This window comes from Aythya marila (genome assembly GCF_965140915.1).
Source record: "Aythya marila genome assembly, chromosome: 18".
NCBI classification, from domain to species: domain Eukaryota; kingdom Metazoa; phylum Chordata; class Aves; order Anseriformes; family Anatidae; genus Aythya; species Aythya marila.
Window position 1 is genome coordinate 10,834,570 of NC_139059.1, and position 19,958 is coordinate 10,854,527.

General features: G+C 54.2%; 1 protein-coding gene across 5 annotated transcripts in view; it reads left to right on the forward strand.

Annotated features, from left to right (window-relative positions):
- Positions 1–19,958, forward strand: part of PIK3R5 (phosphoinositide-3-kinase regulatory subunit 5) — a 57,862-nt gene that overhangs the window by 32,850 nt on the left and 5,054 nt on the right. For all 5 annotated transcript variants that reach the window (XM_082774909.1, XM_082774913.1, XM_082774910.1 and 2 more), the window contains 14 exons: positions 6,149–6,249; positions 7,547–7,615; positions 8,339–8,477; positions 10,629–10,698; positions 12,218–12,392; positions 13,083–13,236; positions 13,763–13,846; positions 14,566–15,325; positions 15,719–15,872; positions 16,033–16,158; positions 16,434–16,559; positions 17,200–17,293; positions 18,580–18,656; positions 19,212–19,305. In XM_082774909.1, the coding sequence (XP_082631035.1) occupies positions 6,149–6,249; positions 7,547–7,615; positions 8,339–8,477; positions 10,629–10,698; positions 12,218–12,392; positions 13,083–13,236; positions 13,763–13,846; positions 14,566–15,325; positions 15,719–15,872; positions 16,033–16,158; positions 16,434–16,559; positions 17,200–17,293; positions 18,580–18,656; positions 19,212–19,305 (2,223 nt within the window). The remainder of the gene's footprint in view (positions 1–6,148; positions 6,250–7,546; positions 7,616–8,338; positions 8,478–10,628; positions 10,699–12,217; positions 12,393–13,082; positions 13,237–13,762; positions 13,847–14,565; positions 15,326–15,718; positions 15,873–16,032; positions 16,159–16,433; positions 16,560–17,199; positions 17,294–18,579; positions 18,657–19,211; positions 19,306–19,958) is intronic.

A 19,958-nucleotide genomic window follows, 5' to 3' on the forward strand; every position in this document is an offset into this window, starting at 1 on the left:
GCCCCAGGGCATGGTTCATGCAGTTATCATCAGCCTTCCTGGGTCCTTCTGGTCCCCACATTCTGGGATTCAGTCCCCAAAGCATGTCCTACATTGCTGGCTCCTGGAAGAGTGACCGTGCCTTTGGCACCACTAGCATGTGTCTGAAGGAGTCCCTCTGGCCAAGTGGCTCACTGTGCTGCGCAAAACTCACCTCTTCCTGCAATTATAATTAATCAGCCTCTGTGTCACTCACAAGCTCTGCCTTTCAGTAATCCCAGCCCCTTGGCATTGCTTTAGGTAGCCTCGAAAAAACGACTTTGTAATGTTTCCAGATCATCAGCAGAGATGGGTCTGAGGTGGTGGCCGTGGGCTCTGCTGGACGCAGCTGTGCTGCCCGGGGGCTCCTCATCGCTAGTGCTTTCCCCCACCTTTCCGCACACTGATTTTCCCTTTGTGTGGGTTTTGTGGAGTTTAGTGGGGTGATCTGGAATTCCTGGGTGAATCTCAGGCGCTTTTCACACCAGAAAGTTCTCTTTCATCAGCCGTGCTTGTGTTGTGCCAAAAATCTTGAGTGTGACCGGTGAGCCCAGTTCCTGCAGTCATCGGATTCAATGCTTCCAGCTCTGCTGTGTCCCAGCCCGGGCACTTTTGCTGGGCAGCCCCCAGGGCAGCATTTCGTGGCTGATGCTTTCAGTGCTCTTCCGTGTGGGCTGGTTTTTAAAGCCTTTGCTTTGAAGAGCTGCTGCTTCACATCCTACCCCCTTGCAATCGGAATAGGAAGCATTTTGTTATCTCAATAACATGTGATTTAGGGAAAGCAGAGCATAATGCACAGATATCACCACACCCCTTAATAGCATATCCTATTTCTTTTCAAAAACAGAGTGGAAATGTTTTTATGTTCATGTCTTTGGTGTTTTACAAGCATTACAGTTTTATTACTGTGGTCCTGTGTCAGACGCAGGCTGTTATTTATGGCAGGGTTCTGTTCCTCGTATGGTTGGTGAATCTCTCCATCTTGTTCTTAGCTGTGCAGAAGCCTTCTCCTTTCTCATTTTCAACTTCTTATATCACTTCTGTTTCCCAGTGTATTTGCTTTCCCCTCCTTTTCCCCATTTCCATGCACCAAAATAATGCACTCCAGATTGCAGCTCTTTGGGCTGGAACCCAGCTGGAATTTTGTTCATTTTTCAATTATTTGAGGCTTTGTTTTTATACGATAACTTTATAGAAGGTTGCTCTGGAGCGGGTGAGTAATCACTTCCGATGTGGCATTTTTCCCCTGCATGAGTGACTGAATTGCGGAGGTTTGTGAAGTCAGTGAAGGGGAGAAGTGAGAGTGCCTTAGCCATCACAAGTTTATATCCCAGAGGCCGCAGTGGGCTCTGGGGTCTAAATTGACCATCTTTCCTGAACTGCAGCCATCATGAGAGGAACAAAATAGAAAAGAGCTAGGAAAGGTGATGTGCTTTTCCTCATGGAGATCTGCTTTGGGAGGTCAGGTTGCTTTCTTCCACATTGCTTGAGATGATAGTAAAATCCAAACATGCTAAAGGAAGAAAAATATTTTCTTGTTCAGTAGAGAGCAATGAAACAGAGTGGTTTTGGTGGAGGAGAGTGCTGGGGCTGGCTGCCTTAGGGGATCAGTGGGGTGAGAAGGGCTGCAGGAGCTGGGGAGGTGCTGGGGAGGCCGTAGGGCAGCCCAGTGCCCCAGAGGTCCTGGGGATAGGAGGATGCTGTTGTGTCTCTGTTGTGGGGCTGCACGGAGCCGGGAAGGAGGAAGGATGCTGGTGAGGAAGGTTGGAGAAAGGATGAAGGTCACTGGTGTGCTGGAGAGCCAGAGAAATGTTCAGTGGTATGTTTGTGGGCTTAGGGAGTTTGGTCTGCTCAGCTCGAATAAAAGGATGCTTAAGACACTGCTTGATTGCAGTCATCCAAATGTCTGCATGGGGAATGCAGTCTGGTGTGGGGATGCTCCAGGTTAGCAACCGAGTAGCGACCTTGCAAATTTCAGCCACTGAATTGCTTTCAGCAGCCTTGTGGTGGGCTGTCGGGCTTGGATCTCTGCCTTCCCATCCTCTGCCTTGTCTGGGTAGAAGCACCACTCGTGGATCCTGCCCGGGGAGGTGCCACGGTGCCCTGCTTGTGTGGCTCTAAGCAGCTGCCAGGCAATGGGGGCTGCAAACTGCGCCCCGGTGCAGCCTGGGGAGCTTTATCAGACCCCTGCCCCTTCCCCGGGGGGATGCTGTGCCTGTGGGGATGTGCTCTGTGCACCTCGAACCCACCCACGTCCTCCAGCTGCTGCTGGAATTTTTCCATCCCTCGTGGCTGTCCATTGCAGAAAATCAGCTTAATCTGGTAGAAAGAACAGGAGTGGGTCTGAGGGAGGGAAGAAATAGAGATTTCTGCTTTTCACCCCTCCAAGTGCGTCACTTCTGACGGCATCAGGAGCCGCTCACTGGGATGCTCGCCCCTTGCACTGTGGGCGAAGGCAGCTCGGGCACGTACTATTTCTCCTTTTCTTCTTTCTTTCTTTTTTTTTTTTTTTTTTCCGATTTGACAGTCACCCCCTCTAAAAAGTGGCAGAGGGGAAACGGTGGCTGCTGAGGTCAGGAAGGAGTCGCTGCGGGAGGCGGGCGGCTCGCGGCAATTCTCAGAAGAGAAATCGCGAAGCCTCATCCTTCCGAGGCCGCCCACGGGGACGCTGCTCCCGACCTCCGGCATGCTGCCGGCCGTGCCGATAGCGATCGAAGACCCAGCTCGCCCGCGGTGCTGCCTCTGCTCCCCTCGGGTCCCTGTTCCCAGCATTTCCTTTGGGTTTTCCTCTCCCAAAGGGAGATTTTTCTCGGGGTCTGCGTAGGGTTAAGCACGGGTCAGTGCTTTGGGTCTGCATGTTGGAGCCCCAGCACAGCTCCAGGCTGCACTGTGCTCCGGGGTGCCTGTGGAGCTGGTGCATAAATCCAGCTCTTTCTCCGTACACAGTGGAAAACCAACAGTGCTGGTTTGCTGTTCTGCAGCAAAACTTGGCAGGCTGAGCGTGAGGGCGGGTGGATGTAAGCAGTGTTTAGCTGTGGGGCTGCTGCCCTGCTGGGGGGTCCTTGGTGCTTCGTGGCCCAAATTGATTTAGGGTCTGGAAGGTGAAGTCCTGGGTTGTGCCCCCTGCACAAGGTGCATCGATAAAAGCTGACCTGGCCCCCACCAGTGCTTGGCCAACCCGTCTGAGTGGAGGTCATGGGGAGCAGGGCTCCAGGTACACTCCTGAGCTACATCTTCCCCACAGACCCAGGGCCTCCCTTGCATCTCACAGCGAGAAAAGTGCTTTTGGGGAATTCAAGAGCAAGTGCCATGTCCAGGAAAGTCTGGTTCAAGCTTTCTGTGTGCCCTCGGTGCGCATTCTCCCCTTGTCTGCAGTGAGCCATTTGCTGGGCTGCGCTGAGATGGGTGAGCAGCTGCAAATAAAACCTTCTGGATGTGGTTTCCACCTGGCCACAGCCTTTCCCTGGCCTGGAAATAAACCCAGTGCTGCCCTGCAGTTTGTAGAAGTTCCCAGCACCCAGCTGTGTCCTGGCTGGTCACCAGGCACCTGTAGGAAGATGGAGATGACACTTGCAGAGCAGTGGCTTGTGCACTGTTAATGTCACCGGGGACCCATGAGAAGCATTACCTTCAATGGCCAAATAACCTTTTTGGTCTGGATACAGGGGAGAACTCCGCTCCCAGTGCTTGGAAAATAGGTGCTCATGAACTGGGCTGTGCACAGAGGGAAGGGAATTCCCACCCAGCTCAGGGTCCCATGTCCTGACCAATGCCCAGCGGTGCCAGCACTTTGCTTTGCTGCGCGGTCTTTGTTTATTGTGTCCAGGATTTCCGAGCTGCATTTTGTGCTGGAGAATATTTTTAGCGAGGATGCAGCTGTTTTGGTGTGTCTTTGGTTAATGCTGCATCGCCCAGCTTAGGAGCTGGGCTCCTGGCGGCCTGTTGCCTCCCAGCACTGGTTTGCTTTGCGGTGGGTAATCCCAGTGCCTTTCTAGGACTGTGAGTCAAACAGAAATTCCTCTGCTCATAGCAGTGTTATTTAAATAAATCTTGCTGCATCTTCATGCTTTAGCTCAGATTTCCTTTAGAACACACAGAAATGGGTCAGAGGCCTCAGCCCTGAATCATATTCGTAAGCTGCTTCCCTGCAGCCCTCCTCTTGCCCCTGCTGCCTTCCCATCCCTCCCAGCGCATCCACTGTGCATTTGCCCCAGCAACTCTGCAGGGAAGGAGCCCAGCACCTCTCCCTGCGCCCCGCTGGGCACCGAGCAGCAGTGAGCCGTCACCGCCGCTTCCTCCTGCCTCGCTAGAAGCGAGAGGAAGGAAGGAGCCCGCGCCTTGCTCAGGCTATTTGTGCTCGTGGTCGCACTCGCGCAGGAAGCGGCGTGCTCCTCAGCTGGTGATGCACCGAGATGCACTTTGGCTCTGCTGGGCTGGGGTTGGGCTCTTCTGTGCACAGCAGCTTGAAATAACCCCCAAAACCTCCCTGCTGAAGCAGGAGTGGGTGTTTGAAGGTGTTCTGTGAGCCCAGCCACTGCTTGCTGAGGTCAGCAAAGCTCCCAATGGCTCTAACCACTTCTGCCGGGACAGTTGCTTGCGTGAGCTCACTGCTGCTGGAGCTTTACCTGGAGGATGCTGCACTCTAGGACAGCGTTGACTTATCTAAGCGCATGTGTTGCTTGTCTTACCATCAGCCTTCTTCCAGCTGCACTACGGCTGCTTTAAATTCCCCATTTCACATCTAGTTAAGTGTATAAAGGTAATTTTATGGCATGAATTTGTAGCTTCTGCAGCTTGGGAATAACAGGACAACATGGCCTGTAGGTTTGTGAAGGAACACCCTGTCCCCTTGCCAGCTAATGGGGTTGTCTCTTCCTTGTTAGCTCCAAAGCTACGGTCAACGCATGTGTGTTGGTGTTTGTTATGTTTCTCTGCCCCTGCATAGACCATGCAAGTGAAAAAAGGCTGCATTTGTATTTGTTTTCCCTGATCACTAACCTGGCTTCCCTGCAGCGAGAGAGACTTGTTTTTTCTTGGTTTTGCTTTCTGTTGACTGAGTTTGGAAAAGCCTTGATGCCAGCACCCCAAATCATGCCGTGGCTGGTGCTGAGCCAAGCAATGTCTGCACAGTGTCTGCTCCTGCTGCTAACATCCATGGAGAAATGGGCCAGGAGAGATGCAGACAAGGACCCTTCCAGATGTTGATATGTTAGGTGTTTGAGATTTCTCCATAACTTCCCTCCATGGGACTGTGTGCGGTGCCTGGGTCCACAAGGAGGATGGGGAGGATGCTGTTCCCTCCTCTGTCTGCAGACCCTGACCCCCTCTAAGCCAGCGAGCAGCCCCTCCTACAGGACACACGGTCAGGATGAAGGAGCTGCCCGGTGCCTTCATGCAGATCGTTTCCTCTAAACCATCTGGGAGGGCTGGAGGTGGCCCCGACCACCAGGAAAAGCCACAGCTTTGGGGAGTGCCTTGGGCCATTGTCACCAGCGGGGTCCCGGCACGTGTCTGAGGAGGGAGGCCGGGGAGGTTCAGCCAGCTGGGGTGAAGGACCCTCCATCCCTTTGAAGTTCTCCTCTTTCAATATCTGGCTAACCCGGAGGGGTTTTAATATATTTCATGACAGTTTGGAGGCATTGAGGAGGTGGAATAAATGCTGGGCAGGCTTAGCAATGATGCTGATGTGTTCAGCAGCTGCAGTGCTGCTGTTGTGAGCTCTGACTGTGCATCTCCAGGGCCTGGAGGAGCCAGTCAGTGGGATGGGCATCACTCCTTGGCTGTGATGCAGCTGGAGGGGCTGGTTTATGCGTGATGGGGACCTAAATTTTGTGTTTGGTGCACTGGGCAACAAGAGCACTGAGATGCATGTTAAAAAGTGATACTGCTGTGATAAGCACCATTTGGAGAGCTTTAATCTGTCCAGATCAACGGTGCAAGGTTAATTTTCCTCTGTAGCAATATGACTCGATGGTTGGTTGGACTCGATGATCTTGAGGTCTCTTCCAACCTAGAAAATTCTGTGATTCTGTGACCCAGGCACATTCTCCCTGACCCCTTCCCACTGCTCATCCCTCCTGTGGGTGCTTTGGACTGGGCTGTGGGTCACCGTGCTCTGCTTCCCTTGCAGCGGGGCTGTGCCTGAACTGCTGGAGCCTGCAGGAGCTGGTGAGCCGGGATGCTGGCAACTACCTCATCCTGGTGGAGAAAATCCTCTGCAAGGCCAAGGAGGTGAGTCGGGGGCTGCTGGCTTTGGAGCAGAGCTTTGCAGAGCTTGGTGGGTGATTTGGGTTTGGGTCAAAGCATCATTAGAGCTCAGGATGTGCCCCAAAGTGATGGTGACAGCCACCTTATGCATCCCACCAGATTTTAGCACGTGGAAATGGACAGAAAAGCAGCCAGCTCCCATATCTGCTCTTCAGGCAGCGCTGCAGGTCCTTGGGGAAGGGTTTGGGTTTCTGCAAGCACTGTTCAGCGCCGTGCCTTCTTCAGAGCTCCCCAGCAAGCCTGGAGCTGCTGGTCCGGATCAGAGCAAACCAAAGGCTTCCCCTTGTTTTTGATGGAAACTTTGCCACTGCTCTGCCTGCAGAGCAAGGGACAGAGTCAGGGCACTGGGGACAGCAGGCAGGGTCTGCACCGATCAGCATGGCATGGTCAAGCAAAACGGGGAGGAGAAGCATCAGTGGGGCCGATTGTATCGGCTGCCGTGCCCCATCACGAGCAGGAGAAGCTCGGAGCTGCTGCGGGGATGACCCGGGAGGAATCCCTTGATGTGGAAGGAAGCAGCGGTGTTTGCTGCAGCCTGGAATTCATGTGATGGGGTAAATGCTGCCTTTCATTTTGGGGGAAAGAAAGGCTGCCTAGCTAATACGTTAATATGATTACTGCTATTCTGTTTAATCTTTTTTTTTTTTTTTTTTTTTTTTTTTAATGGCTTGGATTGATCTTGTTGTGGATGACGTTTTATTACGTTAGGGTTTATTTATGTAAGGGTTTATTGGACTTTGTGCTGTGCTCATAAACAAGGGGAGACAGTGTCCACAAGCCTGCTCTTGAACCATCACCACGTTCCCTGGTGAAATAATCCTGCTGGCTAATTACTGGCAGAGGTTGGGACAGAAATGCACGCTTGGCATCATTCTTTGCCATGCCCTTGCAGTGGCTGGGCTGCCTGACCACCACCCCAAACTGTCTCCTTTGAGCTGCTTCCATGAAATTTCGTGTAACTCTGTGAGGATGGAGAGCATGGGAGGGCTGGGAGCTCAGCTGAAAGCTGCTTCTGGAGGCTAAAGGCAGCATGTGCCGATCTGCCCCTCACATCTGTGAGGGTTACTGGTGCCTTAGGGGTTACTTTCTCATGGACACAAGCGGTTTCCATCTGTTGAAGATGGCGACACGATGGTGTGGGTCAGGGTGCTCAGATTCACAGTGTTGGGGAGCCTTCTGACACCACTCCAAGGATGCTTTTGGGCAATGCTCACGGTGAGCAGCCTGGCTCATCCTTCCCCCTTTGCACTGTTTCCTACAGGTGCAGGAGAAGTGCGACTACGACCTTGTGATGCCCCTGGCTCTGCTTTTCTACTACGCGGTCCTCTGTGTAAGTCTGCTGCACATAACATCGCCCTGGCCCCGTGGGACAGCCACGGGTGCCTTCCATCTGAAAGGTCCCAGCCTGCTTTGATCAGCTCATCCCCAAAAAGGTCCTGTGCAAAGCTGCAGGGAGCAGGAGCAGGCAACCGCTGCACAAGCTGAGAGAGATGAAAAGATGTGCTTCAGTGTTTTTAATCATTGCGTTTAAAGACGGGTCAATGAGAACGGGAGACAATATCTCTCTGCAGAGAAGCAAACTCTTTTCGTTACCCTTTATACTCGGGCAAAATGTGTGGACAATGCTAATGAAAAAGAGTAGAGCATTCACAGGAAATTGTTTTTTATTATTATTATTATTAGCACAATGCATCATTATCCCGAGGAAACCACTGCTGCCAGATCTTGCAAAAGCACAGGCTTTAACACGAGTCATCTGTATGGATCTGTGGCTGTTAAAAATAAATGGATGTACAGGCTGTGGCGCGTGAGCCTGAGCCCAGAGCCTGGGGAGGTGCAGAGAGGAAGAAGCTGTTTCAGGGCTGTGCCCAGTGGGACGCTTTGGCTTTTCCTTGGAAGAGGATGGGATGTCATGGGGTGAACCCCTGCTCCTGTCTGCTTCTCCTCCCCCCATTCCAGCCTAGCCTCCTCTCCCCAATACCCCCAGTTTTTATGCAGGGCTCCAGCCCCGGGTCCTTGCTCCCTTCCTCACCAGCTCTCCCTGTCCCCACAGGCTCCCTACATCCCACCAGGCTCCGAGCTGCTCCTGAAAGCCGCCAGCATCTACCACAGCTTCCTCACCTGGCCCGTGCCCTACTGCGACATCTTCCGTGAGCTGCTCACCTTCATCAGTGATGAGCTCAAGGCCCCGGGTAAGCGCTCCTGACCCACCAAAGGGCTCCTGTGTGCTGCTGGTCCTGTGTCCCAAAAATCCCCCATCTCACACGGGGTGCAACCAGGTTTCTCCAGAGGAGTGCAGCAGGATGCTGGGGATGTGTTTTTCTGGGGGCTGCCTTGTGTGTGAGGCAGCAGGAGCATCCCAAGGACTCTCAGCTCAGGACTGATATGGATTAGCAAAGATCGTGGCTGTCTGCTGGCTGCCTGTCAGTCTGGTGGGTCTTATGCACGGCCAAGCACGTGCCGCCTGCTTCCGCCGAGCCCTGGCCTTTGCTCGAGACACTCAGCAGCATAGCTGGGGTGATAACAGTGGGTCCATTCATCGGCATCAAGGTGGCAGAAGCCCTTGAGCCTGCCGTGGCGTGGAGGTTTCCATAGGGCTGCCGACTCCCCGGCTGTGTCCTTGCAGCCGAGACGCTGCCTTGTGGTGCGGCTTTGGGCACATTATCGGCAGCAGCAGTGCTCCTCTTAATTAAGCGCCCCTTGTAGATGTCCTGTTGTTCCCAATGGAGCAGCTCTTCCAATTATTTCTCAAAAGCCTTTTCTCCTAATCTGCCCATCTTTCCATGGCTCGTGGGGAGCTGTTACTGCACAGAGCAGATTTCAGCCCCGTTTAATCCTGCACAGGGTCGTGATCTGCTCTCAGCAGGGCTGGGGAAGGCGCAGAAGGGCACAGGGGCTGTGGCTGAGCCTGGTGTGATACTTCCACATGCCCTCGAACCAGGCAGCTGGTTTGGAGAGCCCCGATGGGAACAAATGCAAGGCCCCTGTCCGTGCAAAGCCACAAGGGGCACGTTGTCTTCATGGGTTAATCTTTTAATGAGCCAAGGGGAGATAGGGATGGGCGCCCTCCATTAACCCACTCTTTGCAAGTTTCTAAGGAGACCCCAGCCACCACGGGAGGTCTGCCTGGGTCACCGTGCTGTGCCCAGCCTCCAGCTCGGAGCTGCAGGGCTGGTGTGGGTGTGGGGATGCTTGTCCCATGCTGCTGCAGCCACGGACTTTCCCAGTTCCTTCCTGGTCACTTATTGCTGTGACATCGGTTCGGGCCCTGTTTGAAAGGCCTCTGGGAAAGCCCCAGCACTGGGGATGTTGCTACATCCTGCTCTTGTGCTGTCACCGGTGCCCAGGGCTGCAGAGCTGGGGACTTTGGTCCGAAGGCTTTTCCCCTCCCACAAACAAATGGGATTCCCCTGCCTCTGCCAAAAGATGCTGTGTGGGAGGTGTTGGTGTGTGGGGCTGGGGAGCCCAGGGCCGCCCCTCACCATGGCCTCTGACCCCGCTGGAGCCAAGAACAGTGAAAACGGGTCCTGTGCTGGAAGGCTGGCTGGGACCTCCTGCACAGCCTCTGTGACCTGCCGTGAGGCTGAAGCAACAGCGTTTTATTGAGATGGGAGTAAATATTAACTGAGAACGAGCTGCTGTCAATATTTGCCAAGAATGCAATAGCTTTTATCTGCAAACTGGGCTGATGTCTCTCGAGGGTGGTTAACGCAGCTGTGCTTGGAGGGAGCCAGCAGGGATCCCCATGGGGGCTGCCCCCACCACATGGGTGCTGCTCTGGGGCTGGTGAGCAGTACCTGGGGTGGGGTCATGGCTGCCTGCCATGCGCAGGGTGCTGGGGCTACCTGATGCTGCAGGATCGTCCCCAGGTTTCCCTTCTGCTGCTTGGGGGTGGGATGGGCTTTGCTGTTGTCCCCCCATCACAGGGACTGCGGCTCCAGGTCCAGCAGATGTCACCCTGCAGAGTGCAGGAGTCTGAGACCTGCTGTCTGTAGGTGACATCCAGGGCATGGAGGGGCTAAAGCAAATGGCAGAAGCTGCTAAATATCCCCAGCGTGATCCAAACTAGATCCCACATCAGGGCGGGGTGGAAGGGGCTGGGGATGGAGCAGCTCTGCCATCCTGTCCTCTGGTTCCTCTCCTGTCGCTCCCTTGCTCCTGGGCTCACCCCCCTTGCACGCTGGCCATGCCTTGTCCCCAGCGGGGCTTTTGGTGCTGCCGCTCCTGCTCCAGGCTACGGCTCAGCTGGGTCAGGACAGCTTCAGGAGACAACACCAACGTGCTCATAAGGCAGGGCAGCCTGTGGTGCCCCCATTGCTCACGTCCTCTGCTCTCTCCCCCAGGGATTTCCTTCCAGAGGCTGGTGAGGACGGAGCAGGGGCTGTCTGTGAAGAACTCCCAGAGCTCCACTGTGTAAGTCAGGCCCTGCTGGCCTCACTCTGTCTTATCTACACTGTTCTGTGCTTTTGCTGCAGCACTTCAGGAGCAGCAACAGGGTTGCAGTGAGCAGCATCCCCCAGATTGTGGTGGACACTGGGTAAAAGACCTTAGAGAGCAGAGATGAACTGCAGGAAGGGCTGGGGAGTGTGACTGTGGCATTTCCACAGCTGCAGGTGAAGGTCTGTGGGCATCAAATGTTGGTTATCACCGAGCAGGGATGCAGAGCTGGGTGCAGACAGGTACGGAAGGCAAAAGCTGGAGCCACCAGCCTGAGGTGAGACAGGAGCAAGCCCACCCCAGTGCAGTGCAGGGCTTGTGGGTTCAGACACACTTTGCACCTTACTCGAGGGCTGAACCTTTCTTCCTGCACCTCATTTGTAAATAGGAAAATGAGCCCTGGTAGTGCGTGCCCGTCCTGGCTGCAGGGCCACTGCGTCACAGCCACCTCTGCTCGGGGCAGGACAGCTCTCCTGCTGCTCTGGCTTCTCCCCGCACGCTGCACAGCTCCGGGTCTGTGCCAGCATCCCACCCAGCCGTGCGGGTGCTGCTGTGCTGCTTTCCCAGTCCAGCTGCCCCGCTCTGTACCAGCACGGGTGCAGGCACCCGTGGCTTGCAGCGAGATGTCTGTATTTGCATAAAACCCTGAAAACCTGGCACAAAGCTGCACACAACTGAACCTTGGGTTTTTTTTTTTTTTGAAAGCTTGGCACCTCTACATGAGCTTTCTAGAACCAAACACAACTGAGCCCATCCTTAATTCAGAGCTGTGTTCACTCAGTTAGGAGCACTGTCCACGTCTATAAACCTAAGCATGTATCTGTGTGGTCTCCAGGCTATGGGCTTGGGAATTTAAAGCCTGCTGGTGTTCATGTGGCCATCCAGAATAAAATTCCCTTTGCAGCTGAAGGCTGTGGCTCTGATCTCCAACAAGGGCAGAGCGGGCATCGTTAGGGGCGGCAAAGCAGGAGGAGGTGAGCTCTGGGTGGAAGGGCTTCCCCTCCCAGCCTCACGTGTTTTCCTCCAGAAGCTCTTACCAAGGACATCGTGGCTGGTACCTGCACCATCTCACTGCTGCAGTCCTTCAGATAGCTTAAAGCTTGGCAGCACCTTAAAGCTCAGCAGGGATGCTCCGAGGTTCACCCTGAAAGGGAAGATATTTTGGGGGCCCCTCGCATTTTCTGCTCCTACCTCCTTCATCACACATGCTGGATGTCTACTTAGGTCGACCAGCAGCTGGGCTGGAGCCTTTCTAGGGCTGACTGAGCAACCGTCGGGCTGGCAATATTGCAGGAGAAGTGGTGCCAGGGGTGCACGCAGCAGCAGGATGGAGCATGCCCACCCTTCCCTGCGCCCAGCAGCGGGGCTCTGGCACCCCTGCGCCACCCCAGCTGCAGCTGATGCGAGGGGACGCTGCCATCTAGCGTGACTTTCTGCAGGGTGCTGTGCCACCAGCAGCATGCCTGCCCATTAACTTCTGTCCCCGTGTCCCCAGGACTGTGCTGCTGCTGAATCGCTCCGAGGTGCAGAGCGAGTTCCTCTCCATCGCTGAGAAGCTGAGCGGCACGGAGCCCCCGCGGCACGCCACGCTCGTCCTGCTGCTGGAGCACCTCTACCAGGCCACCTTTGGCACCCGCTGCGACCTCGACACCCTGCGCCGCCTCCTGAAGGTGGGCACAGCCTTCCCCTCCTCTTCTCGGGGTAGACCTCAGGTCTAGGCTCCAGTTTTGTTTTCCTGGCCCTAACTGGGGAGGGAAAGAACCTCCCCCCTTGGTTGAAATGCAGCAAAAACTTGCTCCGACCAGAGAAACGCTTTGCTTTGGTGTCTGTGGGAGGCGAACACTTGTGGTGAAACCCTTTAGGTGTGTTCCAGTACATGTGAAGCGAAGAGGGAGGTGCTCGTTCTTTCCCCCTGGTTTGTAGTGACAGGATGCATGGCAAGGGCTCAAAGCTGCATCAGGGGAGGTTTCAAGACAGCAGAAAAAACTGCTTTACCGAGAGGGTCAGACACTGCAGCAGGCTTCCTAGAGAAGTGGTTGATGCCCCGTGCCTGGCTGCGTGTAAGGAGAGTAAGAGGTATTTGGTCAATGCTCTTAATGGCAAGTGTTAACTTTGAGTCAGCCCCAAAGCAGTCTGTAGAAGTGATGATCTTTGTAGGTCCCTTCCAACTGGAACTTTCTGTTCTGTTTTTTTTTTTTTTTTTTTTTTTTTTTTCATTTGTATAAGATCTGGAGGAATTTGAGTGGGTAACAGAGGGAGAGAAGAGATTTAGTCATTTCAACTCGGTGACCTTCCCCAAAGACCCGTGCTCCCCTCCCTGGAGGTGCTCCCCTCCATCTCAGCCTCTGCTCTCGCCCCAGGCCAAGCCGCTGGAGGAGCTCTCCGAGGTCTACGCCAGCGCCGCTGAAGCCCAGGAGATCGCGGCCGCCAGCGGCGACCCCGCGCTGGCCCGGGAGCGGCTGCAGTGCGTGCTGCGGGACCTCGCCGGAGCGGCCGCCCTTCCTGCCATCACGGGTGAGGAGCCCCCGCGTCCCCCTTGCCGCCGGGTTTGGTGCCAGCTCAGCACCAGCCGTGGGCTCCCCTGCACTGGGAGCTGTGCTTTGAAGTGCAAAATCCTGTTTTGTGCAAAGCTGCGACCGAGCACAGCAGTAAGAGGGGAAAAAAAAAAAAAAAAAAAAAAGCCCAGGCCCTATTTCATAACCATGTGATGAGCCCTATTTTTTTTCTCATCTTTCATTAAAACAACAACAAAAGCCATCTCCAGCCTTTGTGGGTGAGATGAGAACATTCAATCAGAAACTGGCTGCAGCAGCGATGCCTGCCGGTGGCTCTTAGAGGTGTGAAACATCCCCGTGTCCCCGCTGCGTGACTGCATGGGACAGCGATGGTGTGCTGCTTGGCATGACCTGGGCTGTGCAAATCAGCTGCTGGGGTGGGCAGCATCTCCCCCGGGACCGCTGCAGGCCTCCTGTGCTGTGCTAGCAGTACGGGGAGTGTTCCCACAGGCTGACTCCTCTCCTCTCCTCTCCTCTCTCCCCAGGGGATGCTCAGCCCCGCAGGCTCCAGCCCATCCCCATCCCTGCTGCCCGCTGCTACACTTACAGCTGGGACCAGGATAACTTTGGTAAGCAGAGAGGGGCCCCCTCCCCCTGTAGGAAGCTCCCCTGCGAGGAGTAAAATGTGACAAAAAGTCTCCCTGCGGAGGGGCTTTGCGTCCCAAGATCCCTTGGATGTTGCAGCTCTCTGGGGTGCCCAAGGAGGGGGTTCTGGCCGAGCAGGAGGTTTTGTCGTGCTCTCAGCCCAACCACAGCAGTTTTGCAGGGGAAGTGCGGCTTCCCCTTCTGCTGAGCTGGTCTCTCTGGCTTCCCCATTCCTGGAAGACCTCTTCTGGTCCCAGGAAAGTTGAGCATCTGTTGCCCACTGGCCTCAGCAAGCTGAACCTGCTCTCTGGCTTGGGCTCTGCTGCCTCCCTAATCATTCGTTTGGGCTTTGACTATCAAAGCACCTAAACTCCTTGCCTCTCTTCTGTTCTCTGGTTAAACCCAGGTCGGATTCAGGGTGGGACGGAAGCAAAGCCCCAGCTGCTGTTTGCTTTTTGAGAACCCAAACAGAACCTGACCTCAGACAAGTTTTGTTTTGTCATCAAATAATAAGCAATATAATAATAAAAATAAGCATGTTATGAAAATCTAAAAATGCTCGGGGGTAGGTTTTTTGGTCCTTAGTTTGAATCCATGTGGGATTAAAGAGAGTGCTCGCCATGCTGCTGGAGGGTCCTTGTCTGGGGTGTCCAGTTTCCAACAGAGCCCATGCCAGACCTGATCTCCCTCCTGTGCCTTTCAGACATCCTCAACGATGTCCTCAGCAAGGAGTGCAACTTTGTCGAACCTGTGGCCTCAGAGAATGAGGAGGATGAGGAGGAGGAGGAGGAGGAGGAAGAGGACGTGGAAACGGACGGCTGTTCCCCAGAGCGGGACTCACTGCTTTCCCCCATCTCCACCATTTCCAAAGACTCCATGTACTCGGCGCTGGCAGAAGAGGGACCTAAGCACTCACGCATGTCCCTCTTCACTGCTTCCAAAGACTCCATCTCAGAGCTGACGGTGGTCTCCAGAAAGTCCTTGCGCTCTTTTGTCTCCAGCCTGAAGGACTGCATGGACAGTGGGTACGCAGAGGACAGTGACGAGAGCTCCCTGGACATGGTTGGGCGGCCGGAGCTGAAGGTGGAGAAGCCCCACCACAAATACAGACACACGCTGACCAACAAGATCTACAAACTGTTCAAAAGCAAAAGCCAGCTGGTCCTGAGGAGGGACCTGAAGGGCTGCCCGGACACGGGCTCGCTCCCACTGCGTCGTGCCGAGAGCCTGTGCCACCCCCAGGCCAAGCACCGCGTGCCAGCGCGCTCCCGGCGCGCTCACTCGCTGCCGCAGCACGTCCTGAGCCAGCGGCTGCAGGCGCTGCACGCCCCGCGGCTCCTCAGCCTGCCCCGACGGCCCTTCCTCAGCTATGACGAGGACGCCAAGGTGTCCACCCTGCGCGTGGTGGTCTTCGGCTCCGACCGCATCTCAGGGAAAGTGGCCCGAGCCTACAGCAACCTCAGGTGAGCTGGGTGGCACGGGGACCTGGCTGCAGGTATTCAGCCCTTGATGTCCCACTGGTGGGGTCACCAGAGTCCTGGCTTTGGGGTCACTGCTGCCTTCGAGCAGGGCTCCCTGGTGCTGAGATGTGGCAGGGGACATCCAGCTGCCCTTGTCTGGAGGTGGAAGTGATGGGGATGCTTCCTGCCAGGTGGCACTGCCCTTAAGTCAGCGAGGCACAGGGATGTCCTTGTCCATGTGCCATGCACTTTCATGTTCCTTCCATTGCTGCCTTGCTCTGAAAGGGGACAGGATCCCCCAGATGCCACTGGGGTCTAATTCTGCACATCACCTACTGCCTTGCTGGGATGTGCCAGAGGACTTTGCTCACCCAGCCCTCTCCCATGTTCTCCTAGGCTGAAGGAGAGCACCTGTCCCACACTGACAAGGTACTTCAAGCTGCAATTCTTCTACATCCCCGTGAAGAGGAGCTGCCTGGCTCCAGTGGCCCCGCTGACACATCCTCCCCCATCCCCAGGGGACCTGCAGCTCCGGGCTTCGGCACAGGCAGTAGGTGTCCTGCCCACCGCTGGGCTTGTGGTGCCACCAGCACTCTGCTCATCCCACCAGCAGGCCAGGCAGGGGGAGCGCTGGGGGCTCCTCCACCAGCCCCAAGCGATGGGAGAGGAGCATGGGGGGCACAGGGTGACCCCGCTGTGTCTGGTTTCAGGAGTCCACCTTGGCTGGGGTGGAGAGCAGCACCAACGACATCTCCCACTACATCGGCATGTTGGACCCATGGTACGAGCGGAACATTCTTGGGCTGATGAACCTGCCCATGGACGTTCTGTGTCAGGTATGTGCGTATTGGGTGGTAGGGCCTGGTGTCCCCCTTCCTGGTGTCCCCCTTCCCTGAGGAACAGCCCCGTCTGCTTAGCACGGGGCCACCACGTGGTGGCCTGAACCTGTACAGCAGGCTGCGCTCCGTGGGCATGGGATGGAGATGGAGATGGGTGGCTCTGGTGGCCAGGAGGAGGGCTTCCATCTCCAGGGGGTGGGATGGGCAGTTGGTGGTGCTGGGCTGTGGGTGCCACAAACACCATCAGGGTTGTGACTCGCCCCTCACCGCAGTCTGCCAAGCCGGAGGCTGAGCCCCAGGGGGACTCGCGGGAGCAGCTGCCCATCCTGGCCGACATGATCCTCTACTACTGCCGCTTCGCCACGCGCCCCGTCCTGCTGCAGCTCTACCAGACAGAGGTAAGCAAAGGGGCTCAGCACGGGGGAAAGTGTCTTCTGCCTGTGTCACCAATGTGGGGCCCACCTGGGGGGAGGATGTGGGTATGGTACAGCCACCTTGTGCTGGTGAGGCTGAGCTTGGTCTCCTCGTATTCTCCTGGGGACCTTTGCACGTGAGCTCACAGCGCTTTGGCTGGTGCTGCTGGCTCAGGAATCAAGAGTGCAGGTCCTGCTCAGACAGTTCTTAACTGACACGAGCAGTTTTCCATCCAAACACCATTCCCCACCATGCAAGAGGGACTCCTGGCAGTGCTGACAGGTCATTAATGTTGCTGGAAGTCTCTGCTTTCCAGCCAAGCCCCTCCACAAAGCCCATTCTGCATACCTGCTGTATGCCCAGAGGGAAAATTTTCACTTGCACCACTTCTGCAGTGGTGGCTTTGGCGGCCCACTTGCTGGTGGTCTGTTAAAACAGCCTGAGGTGTAGCTAGAGGCGAGTTCCACCCAAGGCAGTGGTTGAAAAGCATATTTTGAAAGCCCAAAGGATTTGCCCATTTTCTGCAGAAAGGAGCAAGAGGGGCAGGTTGCACCCCCCAGCTCCATGTCTTTGTGAGGTCTCCTCACCACCACATCTCCTTCATCTCTCTTTTCCCCCGGGCAGCTCACCTTCATAGGGGGGGAAAAGATGACCGAAGTCTTCATCCACTCCCTCGAGCTGGGCCACTCGGCGGCCACGCGGGCCATCAAGGCTTCAGGTCTGTAACTCGTGTTCTGTGCGCCGCTGCAGCCTCGGGGTGGGAGTCTGCAAGCTGCTGGGCTGGGTGAGGACTGCTGGGGGACTGGAGGGAGTGTGCCCAGGGGCTTTGGCACCACACATGGGTTGCAACAGGGGTCTGAACCCAGGCTGCAATGTGAGCAAAGATGCAGATGTGTTTTCACAAGTCTGGAGTTGAACCATCATGGTTTCTGCGCTCCTCTTCAGGAGCGAAGCTGTGGCAGTGCCTTGCTCTTTTTACTTCTCTTAACTCTCCAGGTGTATTAGCTGTAAAGCAATTTCAAACCTTTTTTTTTTTTTTTTTTTTTTCCCTGCTCATCAGCACCTGGCCAAGTGCAGCTCTTCATCTTTTATTTGTCGTGCTTTTTGTTGTTTATGCTTTGTCCAAGAGCATCATTTATCCCTTGTTCTATTTCCTTAGCTTATTGGGCAAAACAATGTTTGTGTGTGTGCTTGGAGCCTTCCTGCAAGAGAGATCATGTGCTTTTAAACTAGAAATTTATAAAATTATTACAGATAGAAGTGATGACAGAAGCATCTGCTTGCAGTGCGGTCTTCAGCTCTCTTGTGGGTACCAAGGGTGGCATGCTGCCTGGTGCAGCTCACAGAGACATCTCATGGCCGACCACCATACTGCATTCAAACACACTGCTTGATATTGTTAACCAACTGCTTTTCTGTGAGCTTGCCTTGTCTTTCTGAACAGAGCTCATAAAATATCCTCCACATAAAGTGTCACCACCCTACTGTCCCAAAATACAGACTTGGCCAGGACCTCTTCCCAATAACTCATGAAACCACCGATCTTTTCTGACTTTGAGTTTTCCTTTAGTTTTCTGGCAGCACACTACTTAACATCTGCAAAAAATTATCCAGGAAAAAAATGTTAGTAAGTGTTGGGCACAGTATTTCAAGGCTAATTTAATGTGGGCACAAATATGCCCTGAAAAACAGGAGCTGGGTTAGCAATGCAGCCTTTTATTGCTTTGTGTATTCCCTGGAGCACTGACCCTGCTGCACTGGCTTAGCCAGCACTGCTTTCAGTTTGCAGAGCTGTTTGTTGTGCTTTGTGCTGTAACTTCTGCACTAGAATAATTGCTTTCTGGCAGCTTTTAAGCCACCTTTTTCTTTGTTGCTCTGTAGCTGTGTTCAGCAAACCAGGATTTTTCCCTTCCTGTACGTATCGAGCGTGCTGCTGTATCAATAGCCCTCTGAAAACTGGGGAGAAAAGTCCACCGAGTGACATTTGCTCCTTGTTTTGTGCAGGTCCAGGCAGCAAAAGGCTGGGCATAGATGGAGACAGAGAAGCAATCCCACTAACACTACAGATCGCCTACAGCAAGGTGAGTGCCCGGGACTTGCGCAAGGACAAATGTGGCAGAAAACCAGTTAAGTGCTACCCAAACGTGTCTCAACTGGGGCTGACAGAGACAGACACTGAGAATGTGCTGAAGGAGTCCTAATCCAAGCCTGGGGGATTGGATCAAGCTAATTGTCTACTTACTGGCTAATTGGAGATGGCTTTCCAATCCTGAAAAGCCTGGTAAAATAGGGAATGTGCAGCCAGCTCTCATAGACTGGACATGTACTGGCTGCCAGTTTACACTGGTAGACTCGGCTTCCAGGGAGCAATCTCTTGCTGATCACAGCAGTCCTTTTTTTTTTTTTTTTTTTTTTTTTTTCCCTCTGCAATTATTTAATGTTAACTCTGTAATGCTAATGTTAATGCTAATGTTAATTTCTGTAATGCTAAGGTTAAAAGAATTTTAATGCCTACTCAAACTTTGTGCAGCCCCAGGTAAAAACAGATCAGGGCTAGCCCAGCCAAAGGGTCGGGCTGGGAGGTAGGGTGGCAGCCTGGAGCACGGCATCTCACAGGCTTTGGTTGGTCCCTGCAGACAGCTGTCAGTGGAAGAAGTCACTGGAACGATGTTGAGAAGGTCTGCACATCCGTCAACCTCAGCAAAGCCTGCAAGAAGTACGAGGAGCTAGGTGGGTAGAGCTGGTCTTGGTGGCTTTTTGTAGGAAGCAATGGGAGGGACAGACAGAGACAGAGGACAGATGAGAGCCACGCTGGATTTTCCAGCCAGAGCACAGCAGGAATGTGTGCATGCAGAAAATATGTGGGAGATGCCCGGTGTTCCCTGGGGCATAAGATGCTGTTCTCCTTAGCGCCATGTCAGGGTTGAAGGATGTTTGGTTTCTCATTATCCTGAAGCTTCCAGCCGGGAAATCTTTTGTTGTGTTGGGCTGTCCATCAGAGAGGAGTCTATTGCTAAATCAAGTCAGACCAAGGGAGGGAGTGCTTGTCCTGCCACCACAGCTGTGCCCTGCAGCCAGCTGTCAGGCACTCACAGGGCTGCTGCTGCAGCTTGGTTTCCTTCCTGCACTTGGAGATAGCTGCCTGCCACGTGGGTTTGTTTCATCGTTTTTTTTTTTTTGTTTTTGTTTTTTGTTTAAGTTCTGGTTCTCAATGGGCTATGAATAAAGCTTTGAGCCTTTTAAAGGCAGCAAGGCTTTCGTCTCTTAGTGTGCTGATTTAGAAGCAATATCTGTTTATTCTTGCTTGAGCTCTGCTGTTCTAGCAGACACCCAGTTCTGAGTAAACTGAGGATTTTTTTTAATTCCTCTTTCTTTGTGCACTT